Source organism: Typha latifolia, chromosome 15, assembly GCF_019914945.1.
Source record: "Typha latifolia isolate L0001 chromosome 15, TyphaL0001v2, whole genome shotgun sequence".
Taxonomy (NCBI): Eukaryota; Viridiplantae; Streptophyta; class Magnoliopsida; order Poales; family Typhaceae; genus Typha; species Typha latifolia.
The window spans coordinates 7,819,912-7,842,095 of NC_133100.1; the positions used below are offsets into that span (position 1 = coordinate 7,819,912).

The window sequence follows — 22,184 nt, forward strand, 5'->3', positions numbered from 1 at the left end:
ATGCAACCCCCATGCATCCCATCACATCATCATCATGCCATGGCCATCATGTGGTCAGTGTTCCTCGTGCGCTTTAGCCTGTGGCTCGAGACTTGGACCTCGTGTCAATTTATATATATATATATATTTTAGAAGAATAGTCATATTTTATTTCCCAAATTACCCCTTCGGGGGACTGTGAATCGGACGGTCCTGATCAGTTTAACCTATCTGCAGTGGTCTCGAATAGAGGGTATTATCGTCATATTGGTATATAGCGTGGTGGAAGGTGCGATATTTGGTTACGGTACACCGTACCAAAAATAATTGCCTTTGTCGGCAAAAGTTGACGAGTTTAGACGAATTATATTTCACACCCTATATTCGACGAATTTATAATTCACGCCCTCTATTTTGAGGAGCAAAATATAATTCCTATTTATTTATTTAAACTTTGTTTCTCAAAATTATCTTTTAAACCAGCCAGGTTTACTAAAATGGTTTGAGACATATTTCGATTAGTTTAAAAATTGAATTTAATTTAAATGAGCATGACAATATTTAAACATATGACCTCTGGCTCTAATATAATTTATTAATTTCTCTAAAAATTATTATAGAACCATGAATTTTTATATTTTAATATTTCTCTGACTAAAAATATGGTATGATCAACTCTAACCTCAAATAATTATTATTATGTAGAAGATTACTTAGCTAATTTGATGGCTTAGTTCGATGATCCTCTTTGACGTAGTATATTAAGTTAAAACTTAATGAATCCTAATTACCTCTATATTTTTATTTTTTCCGTACTCAAAATATAAATACTGAAAAGAGGGAGGTGTGAAATGTAAGCAATCTTCCCTTTGTTGGTCAGATATGCCGCGGTAGAAAATTAGACCAGATCTTGGTTCTCCGTTGACTTATATCTCCTTTGACTTCGCTTGTTCTAAGTTCTAACCAAATTGGAATTTGACTTTTGAACAACTAAATTAGACCAGTGTTTTTATTTTTTATTTTTTTATTTTCCTTTTCTTTTTTTCTAAAATCCAAACATGGTAAAATGGTAAATATGCCAAGAAATAAAATAAGGATGTAAATAAGCATTTTTAATATAAATATAGTTACGACAAAAATATCCTTAATTTTTTAATATGCACTTTTTATAAATTTATAGTTCACACCCTATCATGTACCTAATTACAAATGCCCCCTTAATCTTTTTCCAAAAAGAAAACCTCCTACCAGGGATACTAAAAGATATCTTAGATAATACAAAGTGCATAATATATGCAAGATAATAATAATAATCATCATAAGAAAGTTATGATTTTATTATATCTCCATAAATAAATGGTCTTAATTTATATATAAAAACAAAGAACAAAGAACAAAGAGAACAAGATGAGGCCACCATATCTCATTGCATCCATAGGTGTAAAAGTGAGTAGAATATGCATGCTTCTTAAAATCTATCCTAATCCTATCCACACACTGAGCACATGTAGTTATCAATGTATGGCCATGAACATAGACTACTCATCCCCTACATGTTGTAGCAAATCATGCATTCACATTGACATGGGCAACAAGAAATAAACACATGCATCATATCAAAGTTGATAGCTTAGCGATACCGCTAATTTGACTGAACAGCTCGACACCGTGGCGACTTAAAATAATATCTCGATGATATTTAGTACAGAGTAATAACTTGAGAACTAAAACAAGTAATTCTTTTTATCAGACTATATATATATATATATATATATATATTTATCACCCCATTTCTTGTTTAAAACATTTCAAAATGTGTACTTAGACATAAGTGGCTTAGAGTGTTTCCATTCATGCACTTTACGTAGATAAGAAGTGATATATATATATGACCATGTGCTAAGTTGAATAGAATGACCCATGTATATAGATATTAAAATCTCCCACCCACCTTGAGACATATATATATATCTATATATTTATATATGATGGACCCTTGCCCTTGACATAGTTGACTATATTTATTTAATTAAAAGATTATATTAATCATCATCATCATCACATCTATGCCCATGTCCATGTCCATGTGGCTCTTATGGACATGAACACAAGTGAGAGATAATATTCCATCTTTTGAGAAACTTCCAAACTAATGAATCACATTTGTATAATGGTGGACAGGTGGTGGATGTTGGCCTTAATTAACAAGTCTAAATTTAAAGTTGGTAGCTAACAACTCACATTGTGCTGTAGCCTAACTAACATTAACTCATGTGTTGGATTTTAGTAACAGAATTAAAACTCAATCTCACTTGTAGTTCTGGATTCATTTGCAGTTAATCTCTTTCATGGGGGCAGATCTAGTAAGAGAAAAGATTCACACTGTAACAAATGGGAGGCTTATTGAATGAGACCCCTTTTTATTTTTCTTAATTAAAGTCAGATTACTTAGGTTAACTTAAATCGAAATTTTTTTGGGTATTAAAACAATAGGGTGGTAGCATTTTCTAAGAAAAATTGAATTAAATTTTTAGATGAAAAATCTAACAAATAAATAATGGAAAGAACATTTTAGAAATTTTGCATAATTCAGATTATTTAAGTATATTATCCCTTATTCGATAAATATATTTTCAAATAACTATTTTTCGCTGGATAAGAATATTTTAACCATATTTCTTCTTTTTTTATGACAAAAATAACCTTTCTGTTTATTTTTTTCTAGTTTTTCTTTTTAAACTTCATTAATTAGTCACCGCGATTACAAGAAATATGGGAACAATTCAGTCCAAATACATTCAAAGCTTATGAATAGTCTAGAGTTTAGTGAGCCAGTCCGCCGATTTAAATATCTAGCAATTCTCAGAGGAAAAGCCACCAAATTTAATAATAATTCTCGCAGAAAAGGCGCGGACTGAAAATGGTAAACTAAGTGCCCTTATTTTTTTACACCCTAATATATTTTAAGAAATTGGACTTGTTTATTTTTTGGCAAATAATTAGTATATTTACAAATATCTAATAAATAAAACAGAGACTCTTTGCGGTGGGGATAAAATGGATGACATGATGGCAGTAGGGATAAATGGATGCATGTATGCGCTAAGGATGGTGGAGAATATGCATGGTATGACATGATGCCGTGCCAGCTAATATCAATACATCATGCCACGAGAACAAGAAAGTAGAAAAGATTTCACCAGCCTTTTGACTTATTCGAGAGCAGAGGAGAGAGAGAGAGAGAGAGAGAGAGAGAGAGAGAGTCTTAAATCCAATTTAATGGAGCTTTGACGTCCGCAAGGACGAAGAGAGAGAAGAGATGAGATGAGATGAGATGGGAAGAGAAGAAGAAAGCGATAAAAAAAGAATTATTAGAGTTAATATAAAAATAAATTAAAATAAAAGCAGGAGCAAAGAGGAGGAAGGAAAAAAAAAAAAAAAAACCATGGTTGCCGATAGAAGACAGCGGATAAGAATCCACAAACCCTAACCCCAAAAATTCTTCGAATCAGTGCAAGCTCAAGGCGGAAGAAGAAGGAGGAGGAGGAGGAGGAGGAGGAGAAGAAGAGGAGATTCCGGCTGCGTAAGTCGTCTCGATCCTTGTCTACTGTCCACTTTGGTTATATTGAATCGTCGTCAAGGTTGCTTCTTTTCGAGCTGCAAGCGAAGTGGAGTTGGTGGTGAAATGCGCGTTGGGATTCTGATTTCGGCTTCGGAAGTGGGAGAGGATCGGTGTGAGCTGAACAGGGAGTGGGTAAAGATCGGATCTTTAGCTCTTTCCTGAGGTGCTCCGGTTGTTCCCTTGCCTTTCCTGGGGTAAAGATCCCGCCTTTTTTTGTCGGCTCTCCATTTTTGCTAGCTCTGTTTTGGTTATCCAATCGTCTGGTACTCCTGGAGTACGGGTTTGAAGTGAGATTTTGAGATCTGAGTACTCTCCTTTGGGATGTTGGCAGCTAAAGCCCCTTGGTTAGGTTTAGCTTTCATCACCGGAAATTCTTCACCTTCTTGTATGTCTGAGCACGAATCTTGCTATTTTATCCGGCCAGATGTGTTTGTGTGCCAAATCCGTGAGTCCATGCTGCCTTAACTAAAAAAAGGTACAATCTTTGCTTGGTTCAAACCAACTTTTGGGAGATGATGCCTTCGGGGCCTTCGAATCCGATCAGTGGAGCGCAGTCTATCGCCCCCTCGCTTCTGCGGTCAAATTCCGGCTTGCTTGGAGGAGCTCAGGCTGGTTCAATTCCATCCCAGACCCCCTTTTCCTCATTGGTCTCGCCCCGGACTCAGTTCAATGGTAACAGTTTACTGGGGAATATCTCTAATGTCTCTTCCCTCCTTAATCAGTCATTTGCAAATGGAGGGCCAGGATCTGGTGGAGGTCTTTCTTCGCCTCTGATGAATCTCCAGCATCGAGTCGGGCTTGATGGTGCAGGTAATTTGGTTGGCGCTGCCGAAGCTGATCCGCTTTCGTTTGCATCTTCTTCCAGTGCACACTTTCAGAATCCTTCGGGCAATCACCTTGGTTCAGACCATCCGCAGCCTCAGCAACTGGAAGAAGTGCAAAATTTCCAACAGCAGTTTCCTTTGCCCCACAACCAGCAGCAGATGCAGCAACTGCTTAGAGGAGGGTTGGGTAATGCTGGCAACATGGGTGCCGTTAAGTTGGAGCCACAGGCTGGTCCAACCGATCATAATGGTCCAACACAGTCTATGCGCAATATTGGTGCTGTAAAGATGGAGCCACAGCACTTACAGACATTAAGAAGCTTGGGTCCTGTTAAGATGGAACCCCAGCATTCCGATCCATCAATGTTTTTGCAGCAGCAGCAGCAGCAGCAGCGCCAGCAGCAACAACAGCAGCAGCAGCAACAACAACACCAACAACAGCAACAGCATCAGCATCAGCAGCAGCAACAACAGCAGCAGCAGCAGCAACAACAACAGCAACAACAACAACAGCAATTAATACAATTGTCAAGGCAAAACTCTCAGGCAGCAGCAGCAGCACAAATGAATATCTTGCAGCATCAGCAGCAGCGGATCTTACAGCTGCAGCAGCAACAACAGCAACTACAGCAGCAACAGCACCAGCAGCACCAGCAGCAGCAGATTCTTAAGAGCTTACCACAGCAGAGAAGCCAATTGCAGCAGCAGCTTCATCAACAGAGTCTTTCTTTAAGGCCCCAAGCAAAGCCGAGCTTGTATGAGCCTGGAACATGTGCTAGAAGATTGACTCATTATATGTTTAACCAGCAGCGCAGACCAGAGGTAAGCATCTAGTTTTATAAAAACGCACATAATTATGCTGAGCAGGGATGAAGAGTATAAGTTTCCTTGGTGATTTTGTTCATATCAGGTCATATTATATTAGTTTCCCTAATGCAGGATAACAATATTGAGTTTTGGAGAAAATTTGTTGCCGAGTACTTTTCTCCTAATGCCAAGAAGAGGTGGTGTGTATCTCTCTATGGAAGTGGCCGTCAAACTACTGGGGTTTTTCCTCAGGTATTTCTTTGCCAAACATCAGAAACAAGCATAATGTTGCACCTTTTCTCATTGTGTTGTTAATAGTATTATGGCACCACCCAGTTGCTGTAGTTTAAGATGTAGTCAATACATATATCTGCTTATTGATATAGACTTTGTGTATATGATGTTCATTCCACATTACGCAGGATGTGTGGCACTGTGAAATATGCAATCGGAAGCCTGGGCGTGGTTTCGGTATGTATTACCCTCGTTGAGTACATAATCCTTGTTGTCATTTAATTTCATATGTTGTGGATTGCTACTTTTAACCAGCATGGCTTTGACTGTATCTCATTATGATAAACCTCTTATATTTGTCACTTTATATCTATTTCTGCTAAAAAATGTGTCTTGGAAAGCTAGCTATTCCTAAATTGTTGCTGTGATCATTTATCATCATCATTTCCATTTAATTTTTATTGTCATTTAGTTTGGTTCTAGTGGATTGAATTTTTTAAACAACATATGCAGACTAACCAATTCTTTCATGGCATATCTCTTGCAATTTTGTGTTTTAAAAACATTTTCTGCTCAAAATATGTCGTGGAAGGCTACATATTCTTAATATTCTTAATGCTACCTTCATAGAAACGACTGTTGAAGTCTTGCCAAGGCTATGCCAAATTAAGTATGCCAGTGGTACATTGGAAGAACTTCTTTATGTTGACATGCCACGGGAGTATCAAAATCCGGCAGGTCAGATTGTCTTGGACTATGAGAAGGCAATTCAGGAGAGCGTCTTTGAGCAACTACGTGTAGTACGTGAAGGTCAACTAAGGATTGTTTTCAATTCAGATCTCAAGGTATAATGTTATTAAAAGGTTTTTCTTCAGTTTTATGGTTCTCGGATTCCCTGAAAGGATATTATTCAGTCATTTTTCATTTTCCTTTTCTTTTCATGGTAGATTGCTTCTTGGGAATTCTGTGCTAGGCGCCATGAGGAACTTATCCCTCGAAGATTGCTATTACCTGAGGTAGTTAGTTAAACTTTGACACACATATGTATGATTGGATTTGCCTTGACTCTCTTTGCTTTGCTAGCAGCATTGGCTTATTCTGGCTGATGTGCTCTTGCTATTTGCTGCAGGTTAGTCAACTTGGTGCTGTGGTACAGAAATATCAGGCTTCTGTACAAAATTCTACAGGTCTATCTGCTCAGGATGTGCAAAGCAGTTGTAATTCGTAAGTAATTTGCTTTGTGGTTCAGTTTAATATTGGTTCGCTCTTTCTATTTAACTGTGAGCTCCATACTGAATTTGTATTCAACCAAGCCAGGTAGTAGTATCGTTATTGCGTGTCAGTGCTGATGCAAGTTTAGGCACAGTCACACAAGAGTCCAGTAGATGCATAAAGTACAATACCTCTATTGTCACTATCTGATTTACATTAGTCTTGTTATTCAAACAGAGAGAACAGTTGGGTGTTAATATCTTTGGTTGTTTTAAACTTTTAATGTGCTAAGTCACGTTTAGCATTTTGTTTGGAAGAAATAATGTAAGTTCATCCTACGCATAATTACTCTTATTTTTACCATTTAAGTTATTAGCTAAACTGCCAAAATTCCTCCCAATAACATCCTGTGCAATTATGTGTATGAATCTTGCAGCCTCTAGGTTGCTAACCTACCTGAGGTTGGCTGCATTTGTTGGTACATAAATTTTATGATTCATATATTTAGTGTATGTACATTGCTGATTTTAGCTAATACTAGGAAATATGAATGTGCAATCTTCCCAGCAAAACTTATAAGTAAATGGATGACAAAATAAATTGACACGATAAGTAGAAATAATCACTATATGAACTAAAGAGCTAAGCTATAAATTTAAAATTGTAGAAGGCATATGCAACGTTATAAACACGCATCATACCGATAAAGCACAACTGTTATCCTCTGTCTTGAAAGAAAGTGGGTAAGCTTGATAACTTCTTCTTGGAGCTACACTGTGGGGAAAAGTGTAGTCTGACAAATAAGAAATATTAGCTGCATACTCTACTTACAAAAGACTGTTCCGTCTTCCCAACTGCATGGAACATCCTTGTCTTCATAATTTTAGCTCTTTGTGGCTTATGAGCTGTTGGTGGGGGGATTGAAATAATTACATTTCTCTATTATAAAATGAAATGTCCCATCTTTGTTCCTTTACCAGAAATTATTACATTTCTCTATTCCACAAGAACTTCATAGATGGTTCCTTAAATAATTGCTGTTTTAAAGCTAATATAAAAGAGTAGACATCCAAAATAAATCCTTTTCGTCTATTGATGAGACACTTATCATGTAACCGATTTGCAGCCATATTAAGCTATATGACTGTATGAGTTCCTCGCACTTCCAACTTATCTTCTTAAATATGACCTTTGTTTCTGAATTGTTTGCTTTAAGAATTTATCATATCAAGTTGCTTTTGCAAAGAACATCTACTTCACAAACTATTTCATGGTTTTATTGAATGCCACATTATGATTTTCTTTCCTATAATTTCACCTTAATGTGGATTCTTAATCACATTTTAAATTGTACTATAGGTTTTTGGCATCAACTCGTCAATTAGCGAAAGCATTGGAGGTGCCATTGGTAAATGATTTAGGATACACTAAAAGATATGTTCGGTGCCTTCAGGTAGACTACTCTTCTGCCACTCTTTCTTTCAATCTATCAGAGTATCCTTTTGGTACAAATTTGTTTGAATAGTTTTACATTTGTTGTTCAGTATATTGTTTCCAAAGTATATTTTCAGATCTTTTGATTTTGATTGCATTGTTCAACCCCTATATATCTTTTGGTCCTACACCAGACCTTTGTGACTATTTTAGAATTGCAGTGGGCTAAATCCTTTTTTTTTTGGGTCCAAATACAACTTAATATTTTTTTATGGATTCTTGAATAAATTGTTTTTCCATGTCTCATCTAGAGAGAAGTTAGAAGTGCCATAGTAACCTATATAAAGGGATTCAGGATATGCTCATTATAAATAAAATGAGTTGAAAATGCCCTATCACATTGCATAAATACAGTAAGGCAAGCACTTCAAGATCACTCAAATTAGTAAAGCAAATTCCAGTATAAACACTTATCAATGAATTATCTGAAAATGCACCTGAATTGGCAAACTCATTAACAATGTAGTAGTGTAATACATGAGTAAATTTTGTTGCTTGAATTTATTTATGTTATGTTCCATATTGTTTCACTAAGTTTTGAAGGTCATGTATTCTTAAAGGAGCTAAAGTTCATAATCTCTCCACAAATGAATAGAAAATGATGCAAGGTGGAAAATTATATTTGATACTATGAAATTATGCTCTTTGATGAAGATTATTTGCAGTCATTTCCAGTGTGATATATTCATTGGTGGTTTTTGCACTATTTGAAACTGCATTGATAGATATAGACTATCAATGGTGTTACCTCATGTACTCCATTTATTATCAGACAATTTTTTGATGTATTGTGAACTTTAGGCAGTCTTCATTGTAATCTGCAGATGCGAACATTGATAAACAAAGTTGCTAAAGTGTATCTTTTATTTATTTATAAATTTTTGCTGCTTAGCCCATACATGTTCTATCTATATAAGAAATTGAACAGGAATCTTGCCTTTCCTAGAATACTCTCGTAGGAAGTTCAATATTACATCCACGGTCAAGCGCTAACTCCAAAGACAATAGTAATTCTGGCTGATGTTGCATATGATTGCTAAGATCACTAAGACCTGCCGGATACCTGGAAATTACTATATTCTCAAGAAAAACTGGAACCTCCTCTTTTGTATATCTTCTTTATCTGAGGTTTCAGCTTTTGTGAACCCCGGGGCCTGGGTTTGATGATGATCTCAAATTCGGTAGACAAAATTGTTTTCTCATCTACTGAGCGGTCAGATTTTCTACCAGTTTGCTGATCTGTTGCTTCATCTCTGATTATGCATATATTTCGTCCTTTCCATAAGTTGTTTATGCTTGTCTGCTATTTATATTATCTATTATATGTCTGCTGTCAATTGCATACTAAATATCTTGTAACCAATATCCTGAAATTCAATTGCATTGTCCTTGCTTATTGATACTTACTTTTGTCCGGTTAAATCTAAAATGGCAGATAGCAGAGGTGGTGAATAGTATGAAGGACCTGATTGATTACAGCAGACAGACTGGGACTGGACCTATGGGTAAGCTTTTCCTGATTCAGTTTCTTTGTTATAGTCTGCATAATTAACAACATGAAGTTTGTAACTTCGTATATGTGGCCTTCACTTCACCACTTACATTACTTTTCACATCTTTCCAGTCTGAAGTAGCCTGGTTAATGGTCATTTATGCATACTTGGACATTTTAGAATCTGTTTGAATCTCTATCATCATGCACATATAGTCTGTTATTGTTGGAGAAATACTGTGCGTGTTTACTTCGGCTTGTGTTTGACATCTCTGTCGATTATTTTTGTTCAGATAGCCTGATCAATTTCCCTCGAAGGACTTCTTCAGGAATCAATTCTCAACAAGCCCGCCAACATGAGGAGCAGCCATCTATTTCCCAAAATTCAAACCACAATGGTCAAAACTCTGCTCATGTGTCTGGTGTTCAGGTTGCGGCTGCCAGCAATGGTGATGTTAATGCTAATAAGTCTCTCAATTGTGCATCTTCCACATCTAACTCTGCACCCACCAACGCTAGTCTCCAAAATTCAATCAGTTGCAGACAAGATCAAATGAATACTGTGAATGGTCCCTATCGCAGTGGGAACAATCCGCAGATGCCGTCAACCAGCTCATCTAATTCATTACCTCCATCACAGACAAATCCACCTTCCTCTTTTCCTTCCCCAGCTCCATCGCCATCAACTAACATTGGAATGCCAACTCCTCGTCACACAACCCAGCTGACTGCCCCCAGTGCACCTGCAAGCATGCCGATGATGCAGTCTCAGTCAACACAGCTTCAGGAAGCTGATCCAAATGATTCTCAGAGTTCTGTCCAGCAAATTCTACAGGAGATAATGATGTCCTCACAGCTAAATGGAATAGGCAATTTGGGGAATGATACAAAGAGGATGAATGGAATACCACCTGCACCAAATGGGAGCAATTGCTTAGTTGGAAACACGATTACCAACAGTGCAGGAATCAGCGGCATTGGGTTTGGGGCCATGGGTGGAATTGGTCCATCTTCATCTAGTGGATTAAGAACTATGAGCTTGAATGGGAGGATTGGAATGAATCATACCTCTCAGGACACAACATTGATGAGCCATCAACAGCAACAGGATATAGGAAGCCAGCTGCTGGGCGGAGTTAGAAGAATAAATAGCTTCAATAATATGCAGTACGATTGGAAGTCCTCTCCCTAGAAGTTGCTAATGGGCTGTCGACCCGATTCCTGGGTGTCTTAATCCAAAGCAGCAAAATTACTGGAGGAAATGATGGCAGCTACTTATCACAGAGCTCGGAACCGTCAATGGACGGTTCCAGCTCATAACGTCCTCCAATAGGCCTTTTGATTTACTAATTGCCCTAAAGGTAACATATGTAATAGTTTCTCTTCGCACAAGTCGCTGTATCCTATATTAAACTGTTATTTCTTTCGTCTTCTGTGTATTATGCAACCATGGCATGATGTTGCCTACAGTAGAGTGTAAGTACCACGTGCACAGGGAATAGAGCTCTCCTCTGGTAATGTTTGGTGTGGTTTCTCTAACATTAAGGAGTAAAAAGTGACATTGATCTCGTCTTGTTCCCGAGTTGTAACCAATCATCAGCTAATCTATTTTCGAGCTCTAATGAAATATTATACCCTAAAGGGTCTGAGAACAGCGAGAATGAATGTGCAGGTGATCTTTTTCCCTCCTTTTTTTCTTCCTTCCTTTTGCAAGTGCAGTTATAAATTGTTGTAATTTTTCTCAGTATTTTGCGAAGGCAAATGATCAGCGGCTTTAAGGTTAATGCACAATTGTTAGATTCAGAAGTAAATGAGAGTTCTATCTGTTCCTGAGGCATAACAGGCAAGGAAAACAATTCTTTCGCTGTGCCATTTCTTTCATTCTGAAGAGAAGAATACAGTCACAGGATTGTAGAGAAATGAGGAGTTGCAATTCCTTAGTGAAGCAGTGTATCATATTATAGCCTTAATATACATGATCACAGGCAGCCAGGGTCATTTCTTCACATACTTGTCTACGAGGCTACTCAAAGTGCTCTTTGGAACTGCACCGATGACACTCTCCTTCTTCTCCCCATTATTGAAGAGCAGCACAGTTGGAATGCTCCGAATACCGTAGTTCGATGCGATGGTGGGGCAATCGTCGGTGTTTACCTTACAGCAGACCATCTTCCCGGCGTACTCCTTGGCTAGCTCGTCGATGACAGGGGCAATCATCCGGCACGGCCCGCACCACGGTGCCCAAAATTCCACCATTACCGGCGTCTCGCAGGCGATGACCAACTTGTTCCAGTTTGCATCATTCGCCACCAGCACTACAAACAGACCATATACCAAACACAATCATAATACTTTCGATTATAAACGAAAGATAATATATATACACAGATTACCTTCATCGATGGCATTTTTCGCTTGGCAGATGAAGCTAGGTCGTCGACGGCCGACCTGAGAGGAAAAGGATGCTACTGCTCTCTTGGAACCAGAATTGGCAAGTACATTGAACTTTTCCCTGAGAGATAAGTGTTGTGATGCATGGACCAACCTGGGTCTATTACTAGTAGTTGAGACAGTGGAGCCAATGGTGCTCACTTGGAAGCAAATCTCTAATGCCATTTCTCTCACACTTCTTGGTTACCAACTTGGTCTTCTCCTTCGTTTTCACCTTAGTTTTTGGTACTGTATTCAAAGAAAGGGAGGATAGAGTTCACACTCTTTCCTTCCTTTGTATCACTTTTGGATATTCCATGCCAATGAGAGGTCATGAGTTGCCTCGTGGCATGTGGATTAGATTTCCTGCTACTTTGGACCACCAATTTCTTCATGGGCTTAACTCCACTTTCTGTGTACTAGCATGATAGTATCCATTTGAGGAGGGTATATGTGAAAATTTATTTGTGTTAGCTCACTAATTACTCTAAAAGTTTAAGCGGACGATGAACGTAGATTTTACTTTACAATTTCAAATAGGGTTAGTGGGATTCAAACTTATATCTTATTGATTACTCTAGAAACTTGAGCGATTAGATGAATGCCATCAAACTCCACATTCAATAGGAGAGGAGAGAATCTTCTTGTCCTAAGTACATGCAAGTGGATGGAAGATCTAAATCCAATGGCCTACATCAAGCTTTAAACAAAGGTTGTTTAGAGGAATAAGTGATTATTTTTGCATGGATATTTAATTATAATTATAGCGCGGCGAGAGGAACTAATTGATTGCTTAGAACTGCATAATTCCAAACACATGATTGAAGCAAAGCGCTAATCATCTAATCTTGGGCATGATTAAGTACCAGTAATAGTCCCTGAACTGCTAATTAAAACAAAGGAGGCTTTGTTTAGTACAATTCTTTAAAGTAATCATGAATGAAGACAAGCTGATGATTTGGACTCCATTAGATAATATCTAATGATATTTGTTTAAGAGCAAGGCCTAATTAGATGCTCACTAATGAATTGATTAAGTACATGAAAAAATAATACATAAAGTCCGTAGGATTTGAGCATTCCTACCCCTTCTTACTCTGATACTAACTTGGAAAATTAAATGGGTTAGAGTTTATAATTATATTGATCTATAGAAAAAGTATGGTTTGAATAAGTCAGAGAATAATTCAACCCTTATCCATATATACATTAGTAGGATAAGAAGATCTCTAGAAGAAAAAGAAGAATAAGAGAACGATTCTAGCAATCTAATCTAGATTTGCTTTATATATATATATATATATATGTATATATGCCAAAGCGAATGCCAATTTAACACATGATGTTCTTTGTTCATTCAAAGTATCCAAGATTAATTAGGATAACAACACCATGGGTAATTTTTTTCATGATTTATTTTAACTAATTTATGTGGTATTCTTAGGTCAAGAGTGCGTTTAATATGCTCATAATATCTAACTTAATTTTATCGAGCTATCTATAGAAACACACATTAATACATCGATTGCAGGCATTAGACGATCATAATCATGTTAGTAACTTATTTTCGACCTGATTGTGATCCGTAGATAGTTACGATCGGCACGGTGATAAGAGCGGGGATACCGTGTGGGTTGATGGATGTAGGCGAATCTTAGTGTAAAACGTGGTTAATTAAGAGGGGGGCCACGTATGACAGACGCTCACGTCACTCGTTGGATTAGATTAAGGCGTCATTGATGGGCCCTACCCGTCCGCGTTTGCACTTTTTCTTCCTTTTTGGGTTGGCAAATCCGCATAAAACTTTTTTTGTTTTGTTTTTGTTTTGCAAATTAGACCCACTTGGCCTCTCATCCATGGCCATAATTTTTATAGCCAATTAGAAAGTAAGCCTCCTTTTTTTAACGTATCTCAATCTCAATCTCAATCACAATCACCAATTGTAGTGTTATCTCCAACCAACCACTGGATATAAAAAAAATTAGAAAACGTAAAGATTTTAGTATTTAGTTTGATTAGGTCAATTAATTGCTGGGACGACAATCGGGCTGAGTTTGGTGGAGTTTACGCTGATACTAGTATGATTTATTTGTTGAACTAGTTGGAATATCAAACATAAGTATAACTTATTTATTAAACGAGATAAATGAGATAGATTTAGACTTACATGAATTATTCAAATTTTTACGAGTTAATTGGGTTTTAAGTTAATTATTTAGATTATAAATAAATTATTTAAGTCATAAATGAGTTATGAATGGATTATTAGAAATATAATTAGGTTATCAGGTCATAAATAATTAGAGGTTACAAACAGGTAAAATTCAAACTAGTTGAATTAACAAATATAAATATACCCATTTACTAATCAATTTAAGCCGTTGAACCTACTTGGACCCGATTAATTTCAACCTAAACTCATTTCAAGTCTTAAGATTCTTGTCGTGCCATTTTGTCGGGTTAAAAATTGCCACCCTTATTAAGTAAGCCCACGATCGCCGATAAATTTCTATTCTTTTTTTCGGCTCGAGTACAAAGTAATGTACAAATGGTAAAAATATAGGGTTCAAACCATAAAATCAAACATGATTCTTGACAAAATATAATATACAAACGCGGCCCAACCATCGAAGAGCTTAATCTTTTAGGTTAAGACCGACATCCAAAAGAGAAGAATCTTTTGATGCATGAGAACTCATGGATTGAGATTTCTCATCAACTGCGTATAATTAACTAATTAATTGATCATCATACTTTCATTAACTTATTAATGATCTACTAGAGACTAATCTACTTTCCTTAATCTCCTTTAAATTATTCAAGAAAGATTTATATAAATTGCCCCTAGTTCCAGCCGTAGGGCAATACATTTTTTCATATTTGAACTTCCTACTCTCTTGCTTTAATATATTTATATATATATTATACTTGATGTGAAATAGTTGGTAAAAGATTTATAGCACTTTTAAACTCTTCCTTGGTTTTTTGTAAAATATTAATCAAATATATTATCTTAAAAAGAGGTATAAAAATACCTCAAATATCTAGGACTGCTAATCAATTTGCAGAATAATTAGCTTCTCTAAAACAATGATCACAAGAGTAGTTAGAAAATTATCTTGAAAGTGAAACAGATCAATAGAAGGATGTGGATTAGATGCTTGTACTCTTCTTTTCAAAGTTTAGGTTGCTAGATCTTCATCTTCTTCTTCTCCTTTTCTTTTTATGAGAATAACATAATTATAGAATATTCCTAAATTGATGGCCCTTGAAAACGACTAAACTAGTGTTCTTTCTCGAAGTATAGAATTATATATATATATATATATATATATATATATATATATATATATATATACACGCTAATATTTTGATAGACTTAAATCCTATTTTATCATCTTCAATTAGAATTTAGGACTAAGTATATTTTACTCCTTTTTAGTTTGGATGAAAATAATATTGCACCATCTTGAACTCTTTTTGGAATCACTATGCTCCTTCAAACTTTTGATTGAATTATAACTATTAATTTTCTCATCTAAATGGAAGGTTTTGTATAGAGAACTATTGTAGTAATGTACTAAGATATTTGTGTTATTTTATGACATTTTCTATAGAGGTAAACTAGTCATTTTATTATATTTGATTAAATTTTAGATATTCTATATATATTAAAAGGTGGTGGGTATATATATTCAATGTCTCTGTAACATTTAAATTGACACTATAAACGATCATTAACTATTTTCCTCTTTTATCTAAGAAATATTAAAAAAAATACTAAAAGTTTTAACTATTTTATGTCTTCACATCAAACACTATAACGTCGTATAGGTGAGTTACAAACTTATTTACGCAACTATATCCCTTCTCGTTCACATTAGTGCTATATATACATGTCAGGAAGAATCATTGTCTAAGATAATAATTTTCTTCAATAAAAATTACTTACTCGATAAGCAACTTTTGATACTCTCAGCAAATTAAACATTTGCTATAAAAATTGAGGAATTAGTAATATTTTTTAATCAATGCTTTCTCACTAACCGAGTGTTGTTGCTAGAAAGTACGAGGAAAAAAATTATTATTTTCTAAAACTTTTTTATTTTTTATATTTAGTTGCTAGAAGAAATAAACTAAAAAAAACTTTGTAACCCATTAAAAATAGCTCTACTTCTTCTTCTTAACCTTTTTTTTTTAATGAGAAAAGAAAGTCACTCTACTAAACTCTAGTTTCTAGCAATTAATCACACTCAAAACCAAGTATATTTTTAGATGTGCAGACTTTAGAATAGTCAGAGACTCAAAAAGTCCACTGCCAGCCTACTAATTTCCACTCCCCCTTCCCCTCGGAAAACGTTAAAAAGAAACTCCCCACCTCACCCACCTTCCTTTCCTCTTCCTCTTCCCTTTCACTCTCTCTCTCTCTCTCTCTCTCCAGTTTCCACCACACTTGATATTTTCACCCCCGAACTCAATAAAGCTCCCAGATCGAGGAAGATTCGACCTGGCTTCCATGTCACCACTCCCACCGAAACGAACCTCTTCTCACCCACAATCTCACCCTCCAATCAGACACCATCTCGTGGTGGGCCCCGCGCACCCTACCCGCAGCAACCAGACAAGGGTCGTGAGACCCGTCGTCGTAGTAGTCGCTTTAAAAATCTTCTCTTCCTTTTCTTTTTGCGCCTCCAAATCCCTTGCCGGCCGTCTGCTGAGCTGTCACCCACTTCACCTTCTTCTCCTTCTTTCTCCTCCTCCAAATTCCACCAAACTCTTCTCTTCTCAGACCCACCCAAATCCCTCTCTTCTCCTCTTTCTTTCTCTCTCTCTCTCTCTCTCTCTCTCTAAAAATGCCGTCTTGGTGGAAGAGGAAGTCGAAATCCAGCTCCAAAACCAAGGCGGAGGAGGAGACGGTGACCCCGAGGCATGGGAAGGAGGTATGGAAGGAAAAAGCTAGTAGCTTTGATGAGAATCTTGTGCATAGGAAGAGCAGGGACCCTTCTCCGATCTTCGCCGGCCGCGGCGGCGGGTTGCCGGGCCCGGCGTTCGTCCACGGCCACCCGCTCCCCCGGCCTTCGTCTGTGTCGTCCCCTCTGCCGACGATTCCTCATGAGAACGCCACCACGGCGGCGACGGCCGGGTCGGCATCGGGTAGTGTTAGTTCCTCGGGGTCCTCGGAGGAGATGGTGGACTTTGGGTTCCACAGGTATGCGGTTAATTTGACTGGATTTTTTTGCTAATTGCTGTGTAAACGTGGGATCTTGATGAGTTAATTAATGAATTGTTGCAGTGGTCATGCCGTTGATGGTAATGATTTGTGCCCAATACTCAAAAAAGAAAACATTTGTTTTTAGGTATTAAATTATAAACCTGAATTGCTTGCTGTGGTTGCTCCACCTTCTCAGTTGGCCTCTCCAGTTATTCGTTTATGCAAAATTAGGTCCCAGAATTTAAGAATTCAACAGCCGAAGGGAATGGAATGTCTGTTTTAGTTGACCTCCACGGATTTATGGTAGTTGAAACTATGTTTGCTGAGAAAGGCCTGAAGCAGTTACGAGAATAAACTATTTAGAACATTAGACTTGGCTTGTTCCTCTTGGAATTGTTTTAATATTTGGAACCCACGAGGAAGTTAGTAACATTATGATTCTTCTTGACAGGAATATTCAAATATAAATCCCCTAATCTGATGAAGTTTTCATTGTTTCTTATCTGAATTGTGTAGATACTCAGAAACAATCAACATGCCAAGGGGCAGAAATCTACAATCTGATCCACAGAAGATTCATCGTATTGCTGAAGCTTTCTTATGTAATCCTATTCTTCCGCTTTCTAGATGCCCGGAAGTGTCAACATATCCAAGAAAAGATATACAAGTACATGGTTTTGGTCCTTCCACCAGTGGAACTACTTGCTGCAATGGCCATCCTTCAAAAGAGACAACAGTTAGTCCAAGAGCAACATGCATTTCCCCTGGCTCAAGAGAGCAACATTTTCCATCCTCTCCCGTGCGTCCGAGAGAATTTAGTTTGTGTCCACCAGGTTCCCCAACTCGAAGGCAGGATGGTATGAGAAGCCCCCCTCATCCCCTTCCTTTTCCTCCCAGCTCTTCGTCGTGTTCTCTTCAATCACAATGGAAGAAAGGAAAATTATTAGGCAGGGGAACATTTGGTCATGTATATCTTGGATTTAACAGGTACTTGGATCCTTTCTCCCATCATCCATATGGTGGGCAAATCGAAAAGATTCTCTTTTGTAATTTTCTTTATTCCTTTTCTCAGACTGCAGAATGTTTCTAGGACTTATCTTTGTAATGTGTATACTGCAGTGAAAGTGGGCAAATGTGTGCAATTAAAGAGGTCAACGTTATTTCTGATGATGCAAATTCAAAAGAATGCCTCAAGCAACTAAGCCAGGCAATCTTCTAGACTTGTTTAGTTTATAAGTCAGCATGTATGTTACCATTTCTGAACTGCTTTTAACTTTTTGTCCATAAGGGACATAATCTTCTGAATTTGCATCAGAACTACTCGTCATCATATTATTAAGTCGAGATTCTTTCTTGTGGCCAGGAAATAACTTTGCTTAGTCATCTTTCACATCCAAACATCGTGCGATACCATGGCAGTGAACTGGTAAGCTCAAATCAAGTGAATTTACTTCTCTATAGAAAAAACCTTGCAATTTATAGCATTTTCCTCTTATTACATTGTTAGCCTGATGAAATTTATGCATCTCAATAGTTCCCTGGCAGACTAGAAGTCTGAATTAATTAAGACCCAAATTGGCGTTTTCAGTGACATAACAGCTATTGGATGAACAATTGTGAATCTAGGTTTTTTTTTTAAAACTAAGTTAAAAGCATGTGAACATCTTGTAATTTGTTATTTCCTATACAGGTGGATGGCGCACTCTCAGTTTATCTTGAATATGTTTCTGGGGGTTCAATTCATAAGTTGCTTCAAGAGTATGGTCCTTTCAGAGAACCTGTTATCCGCAATTACACTTTTCAAATTCTTTCTGGGCTTGCCTACTTACATGGCAGAAACACTGTACACAGGTACTTGAAATCTAAGTATTTTCTAATTTTCAGTGACCTATCTATTTGGAAGAAATATTGCCAATGTCAACTACTTCTCTGACAATTGAAATGGCTGTTTTATCTAATAGGGATATTAAAGGGGCAAACATACTTGTAGATCCTACTGGTGAAATCAAGCTTGCTGATTTTGGCATGGCTAAACATGTATGGTACTTGATTTATAGAATGATAATCTTTCCTCTAAGTTCTTTTATATTGGAAAAAGTCTTGTAGAAGAACCTATAGGTGGAAGTGAGCTGATTTTCTTAAAATTAATCTAAATCCTAAATGTGCTTGCATACATAGCCATAACCAGCATACCTTATTCTATCTATGCTTGGAATCCTTTTCTACCAGTCATTTTAATCTAAGGCCACATATTTTATGAATCATTTTTTATTATCCTCTGATACTGAACAACAGTATTTAAGCCTTTTGATAAAAGGAGTCTCACAGATAAGAGTGAATATACTTTAGGGTGAATAAACAGAACATATGACTTTAAGTTTAGTCACGCAGTATAAGATGTCGCCTGATTTCCTGTATGAGGAAATGATCATGCTTATCTTCTCTCAGGATCATTAGTTTGCAAAGTTACACATCTGTTTATGAGAGTTTCATTCTGGGCTTTTTTTTCCCTTCTTATTTGTACCTTTGTTCAACTGTTAATCTTTCTTCTTGTGAAACAGATAACGTCTTACAGTTCGATACGCTCATTCAAGGGAAGCCCCTACTGGATGGCTCCTGAGGTTAGCTATTTTGGCCGATACCTCCTGCATCTTCTTCTTTCATGTATACTTTTACCAATTCTTGCTTTTGCATTTATGAATATTTTTCAGGTTATCATGAATGCCAGTGGCTACAATCTTTCAGTTGATATATGGAGCCTTGGATGCACAATTCTTGAGATGGCAACCTCCAAACCTCCTTGGAGTCAGTTTGAAGGGGTGAGTAATTGATTTGTGTAGTATTTTCCTGAGAACATAATCTTATCCAACATGCATCTTCTACATTTGGTCCCACATACAATTTACAACTTCACTCATTTTCTCTAATATTCCTTGATTACCCTAACACTTCTATTTTTATTTCTTTAATTTTGGATTTCACAGGTTGCTGCAATATTTAAAATTGGGAATAGTAAAGATATACCTGAGATCCCAGACCATCTTTCTGCTGAAGGGAAAAATTTTCTAAAGCTTTGCTTGCAACGTGACCCAGCAGCTCGTCCAACGGCAGCTCAATTGATGGACCACTCTTTTGTTCGAGACCAAGCAGCAATAAAATCTACAAAGTCTATGGTCAGTGATATGTTTCCTTCTTCCTTAGATGGAAATTGTCTGATGGTATACTTTTCTAGAGCTACAGATCTTTGTGATACCAATTTAAAAGAACCTCATATTTCATATGTCATTCATCTCTTTTTCTTACTTCCTATGGAATGTCAAGCAGTTAAATCTAAAATTCACTCGATGGTTAGCTCAGATAGTACACTAAGGAAAGAGTAGGAGCTATCAAGAATATATATGGAAGGGGTTTAGGATTTCTAGATAATTTTTACCACAATCAACAGTGGGCATATTTTCCTTGTAAAATAAGTGAGTTTGTATCCTGCAATGGACACTAGTATGAAAATATTCTACTTTAATCCTCATTCTTTTATCCCTTAGGAGGCTGCGGTACAATTTAAGTATCGTGATGATGTTTTTATCATGATTGAAGTGATGGAAGATATTTCAGCAAAGCTTAGTGAAGGATAGAGGAAGTATGATCCTAATTGGAATTTGTTGGATAGAACAATCTTGAAGACCATAGCGTCTGCAAACTACCCATCATGGTCCGTTTTCATGTAATTTTTGTCATCTTTTTGCATAATGACCTCTGCTAACAAGGTGTCTTAGGCGTTCCCACTCAGTAATTTTACGGACAAAAGGGATAAAAGGAAATAGGAGGATAGCTTCACAATTTCCTCATATTAGATGTTTTCAATACAATAGGGATCAGAAAGGGCATCATATTCAACTTGAGAATATTTCAGAGTATTACTAGATATCACTTGCATAACCATTTTCTCTCATATATTTGCTGCTTTTCTTCAATTCAAAAGCATCTTCGAAACTGTTGAAGTTTGAATGTCACTAGTAAATCAGTTGTTTTCTTTTAGCATTACCTTCACTATCTCACCATTGCTGCTGATTCATTTGCAGAGCAACGCAGATCTTTCAATCAACAGAAGTATTTCTCCTTTAAGAGAGAGAGAAATTGGCACGCGAGATTTATCCAGATTTCCCTCTTCACTTATTTCAACCCATAGAAACCCCAAGTATGCTTCTTCACATTCCACAGTAAGCGAATCAAACTTCTCAATCTGCATCGACTAACAAGTTACAATTTTTATGCAGTCATCAAATGAACATGAGAGCGAACTTGTCTCTACCTGTTTCACCTTGCTCTAGTCCAACACGGCAGTTCGGGCAATCGAATTGGAGTTGCTTACCTTCTCCTCCTCATCCAGCATACTCAGCTGGAGCAATCAACTATAGTCCTATCAATTATGCACTCTATCCCATGAGACCAAGCAATACTTCAGCAGACCCGCGGCTTGAAATCGCGCAGTTAAGGGCGCAAAGTCCTTATGGCTCTCCAAGAAGACTATAGGAAAACGTATTGTGAGAAGTATCGATGGAAATGTTTATCTCAATCAGGGAGCACTGTTGGCAGTTTATCAGAATCAGATACCGATATGCGCTAATACTGAAATCATAGTCGGCGATGACTTGTAACTATCGAAGTGTTTCCCGCCGTTATTGTTGTTATTCTAAGATCATACTTCTGCAATTCTGTATAGAATGAATCTTCTTTTTTCACATAATATGATGATGAAACAAGGGGTCTGATTTTTAATCCACAGCTATTTATATAAATATGGGCTATTGCATCTCTATTTAGCTTATCTCTTATAGCAGGAGTTGAATGCTGAGTTCTTTTTGCAAGATAACCACCTAT

General features: G+C 36.9%; 3 protein-coding genes across 3 annotated transcripts; 2 read left to right on the forward strand and 1 right to left on the reverse strand.

The window, feature by feature from the left end:
* Window positions 1–3,292: 3,292 nt before the first annotated feature.
* LOC140801761 (transcriptional corepressor SEUSS-like) lies at window positions 3,293–11,232 on the forward strand. The gene is made up of 9 exons (XM_073157037.1): window positions 3,293–5,247; window positions 5,365–5,484; window positions 5,655–5,703; window positions 6,097–6,311; window positions 6,414–6,482; window positions 6,596–6,690; window positions 8,038–8,131; window positions 9,608–9,677; window positions 9,958–11,232. The coding sequence occupies exons 1-9, from the start codon at window positions 4,114–4,116 to the stop codon at window positions 10,854–10,856; spliced, it is 2,745 nt and encodes a 914-aa protein (XP_073013138.1). The 5' UTR covers window positions 3,293–4,113; the 3' UTR covers window positions 10,857–11,232.
* Window positions 11,233–11,506: 274 nt separating this feature from the next.
* Window positions 11,507–12,376, reverse strand: LOC140801762 (thioredoxin M-type, chloroplastic-like). The gene is made up of 2 exons (XM_073157038.1): window positions 12,058–12,376; window positions 11,507–11,979 (listed from the first exon to the last, which is right to left on the reverse strand). Exons 1-2 carry the CDS (start codon window positions 12,278–12,280, stop codon window positions 11,660–11,662), a joined length of 543 nt encoding a protein of 180 aa, XP_073013139.1. The 5' UTR covers window positions 12,281–12,376; the 3' UTR covers window positions 11,507–11,659.
* A 4,360-nt stretch (window positions 12,377–16,736) lies between these two features.
* Window positions 16,737–22,082, forward strand: LOC140801970 (mitogen-activated protein kinase kinase kinase 3-like). Its single transcript, XM_073157372.1, has 11 exons — window positions 16,737–17,303; window positions 17,823–18,293; window positions 18,426–18,513; window positions 18,670–18,732; window positions 18,997–19,157; window positions 19,268–19,343; window positions 19,868–19,927; window positions 20,018–20,125; window positions 20,291–20,479; window positions 21,386–21,501; window positions 21,581–22,082. The coding sequence occupies exons 1-11, from the start codon at window positions 16,948–16,950 to the stop codon at window positions 21,834–21,836; spliced, it is 1,944 nt and encodes a 647-aa protein (XP_073013473.1). The 5' UTR covers window positions 16,737–16,947; the 3' UTR covers window positions 21,837–22,082.
* Window positions 22,083–22,184: the final 102 nt, after the last annotated feature.

Bases quoted from the DNA above. Each gene is read 5' to 3' on its own strand.
- LOC140801761 (XM_073157037.1), top strand. From the start codon at position 4,114: ATGATGCCTTCGGGGCCTTCGAATCCGATCAGTGGAGCGCAGTCTATC. The intron at 5,704-6,096 runs GTATGTATTACC...CTACCTTCATAG, and splicing joins GAAGCCTGGGCGTGGTTTCG to AAACGACTGTTGAAGTCTTG. The intron at 9,678-9,957 runs GTAAGCTTTTCC...ATTTTTGTTCAG, and splicing joins GACTGGGACTGGACCTATGG to ATAGCCTGATCAATTTCCCT.
- LOC140801762 (XM_073157038.1), bottom strand. From the start codon at position 12,280: ATGGCATTAGAGATTTGCTTCCAAGTGAGCACCATTGGCTCCACTGTC. The intron at 11,980-12,057 runs GTAATCTGTGTA...GTCTGTTTGTAG, and splicing joins GAAAAATGCCATCGATGAAG to TGCTGGTGGCGAATGATGCA.
- LOC140801970 (XM_073157372.1), top strand. From the start codon at position 16,948: ATGCCGTCTTGGTGGAAGAGGAAGTCGAAATCCAGCTCCAAAACCAAG. The intron at 18,733-18,996 runs GTAAGCTCAAAT...TTTCCTATACAG, and splicing joins GATACCATGGCAGTGAACTG to GTGGATGGCGCACTCTCAGT. The intron at 21,502-21,580 runs GTATGCTTCTTC...ATTTTTATGCAG, and splicing joins TCAACCCATAGAAACCCCAA to TCATCAAATGAACATGAGAG.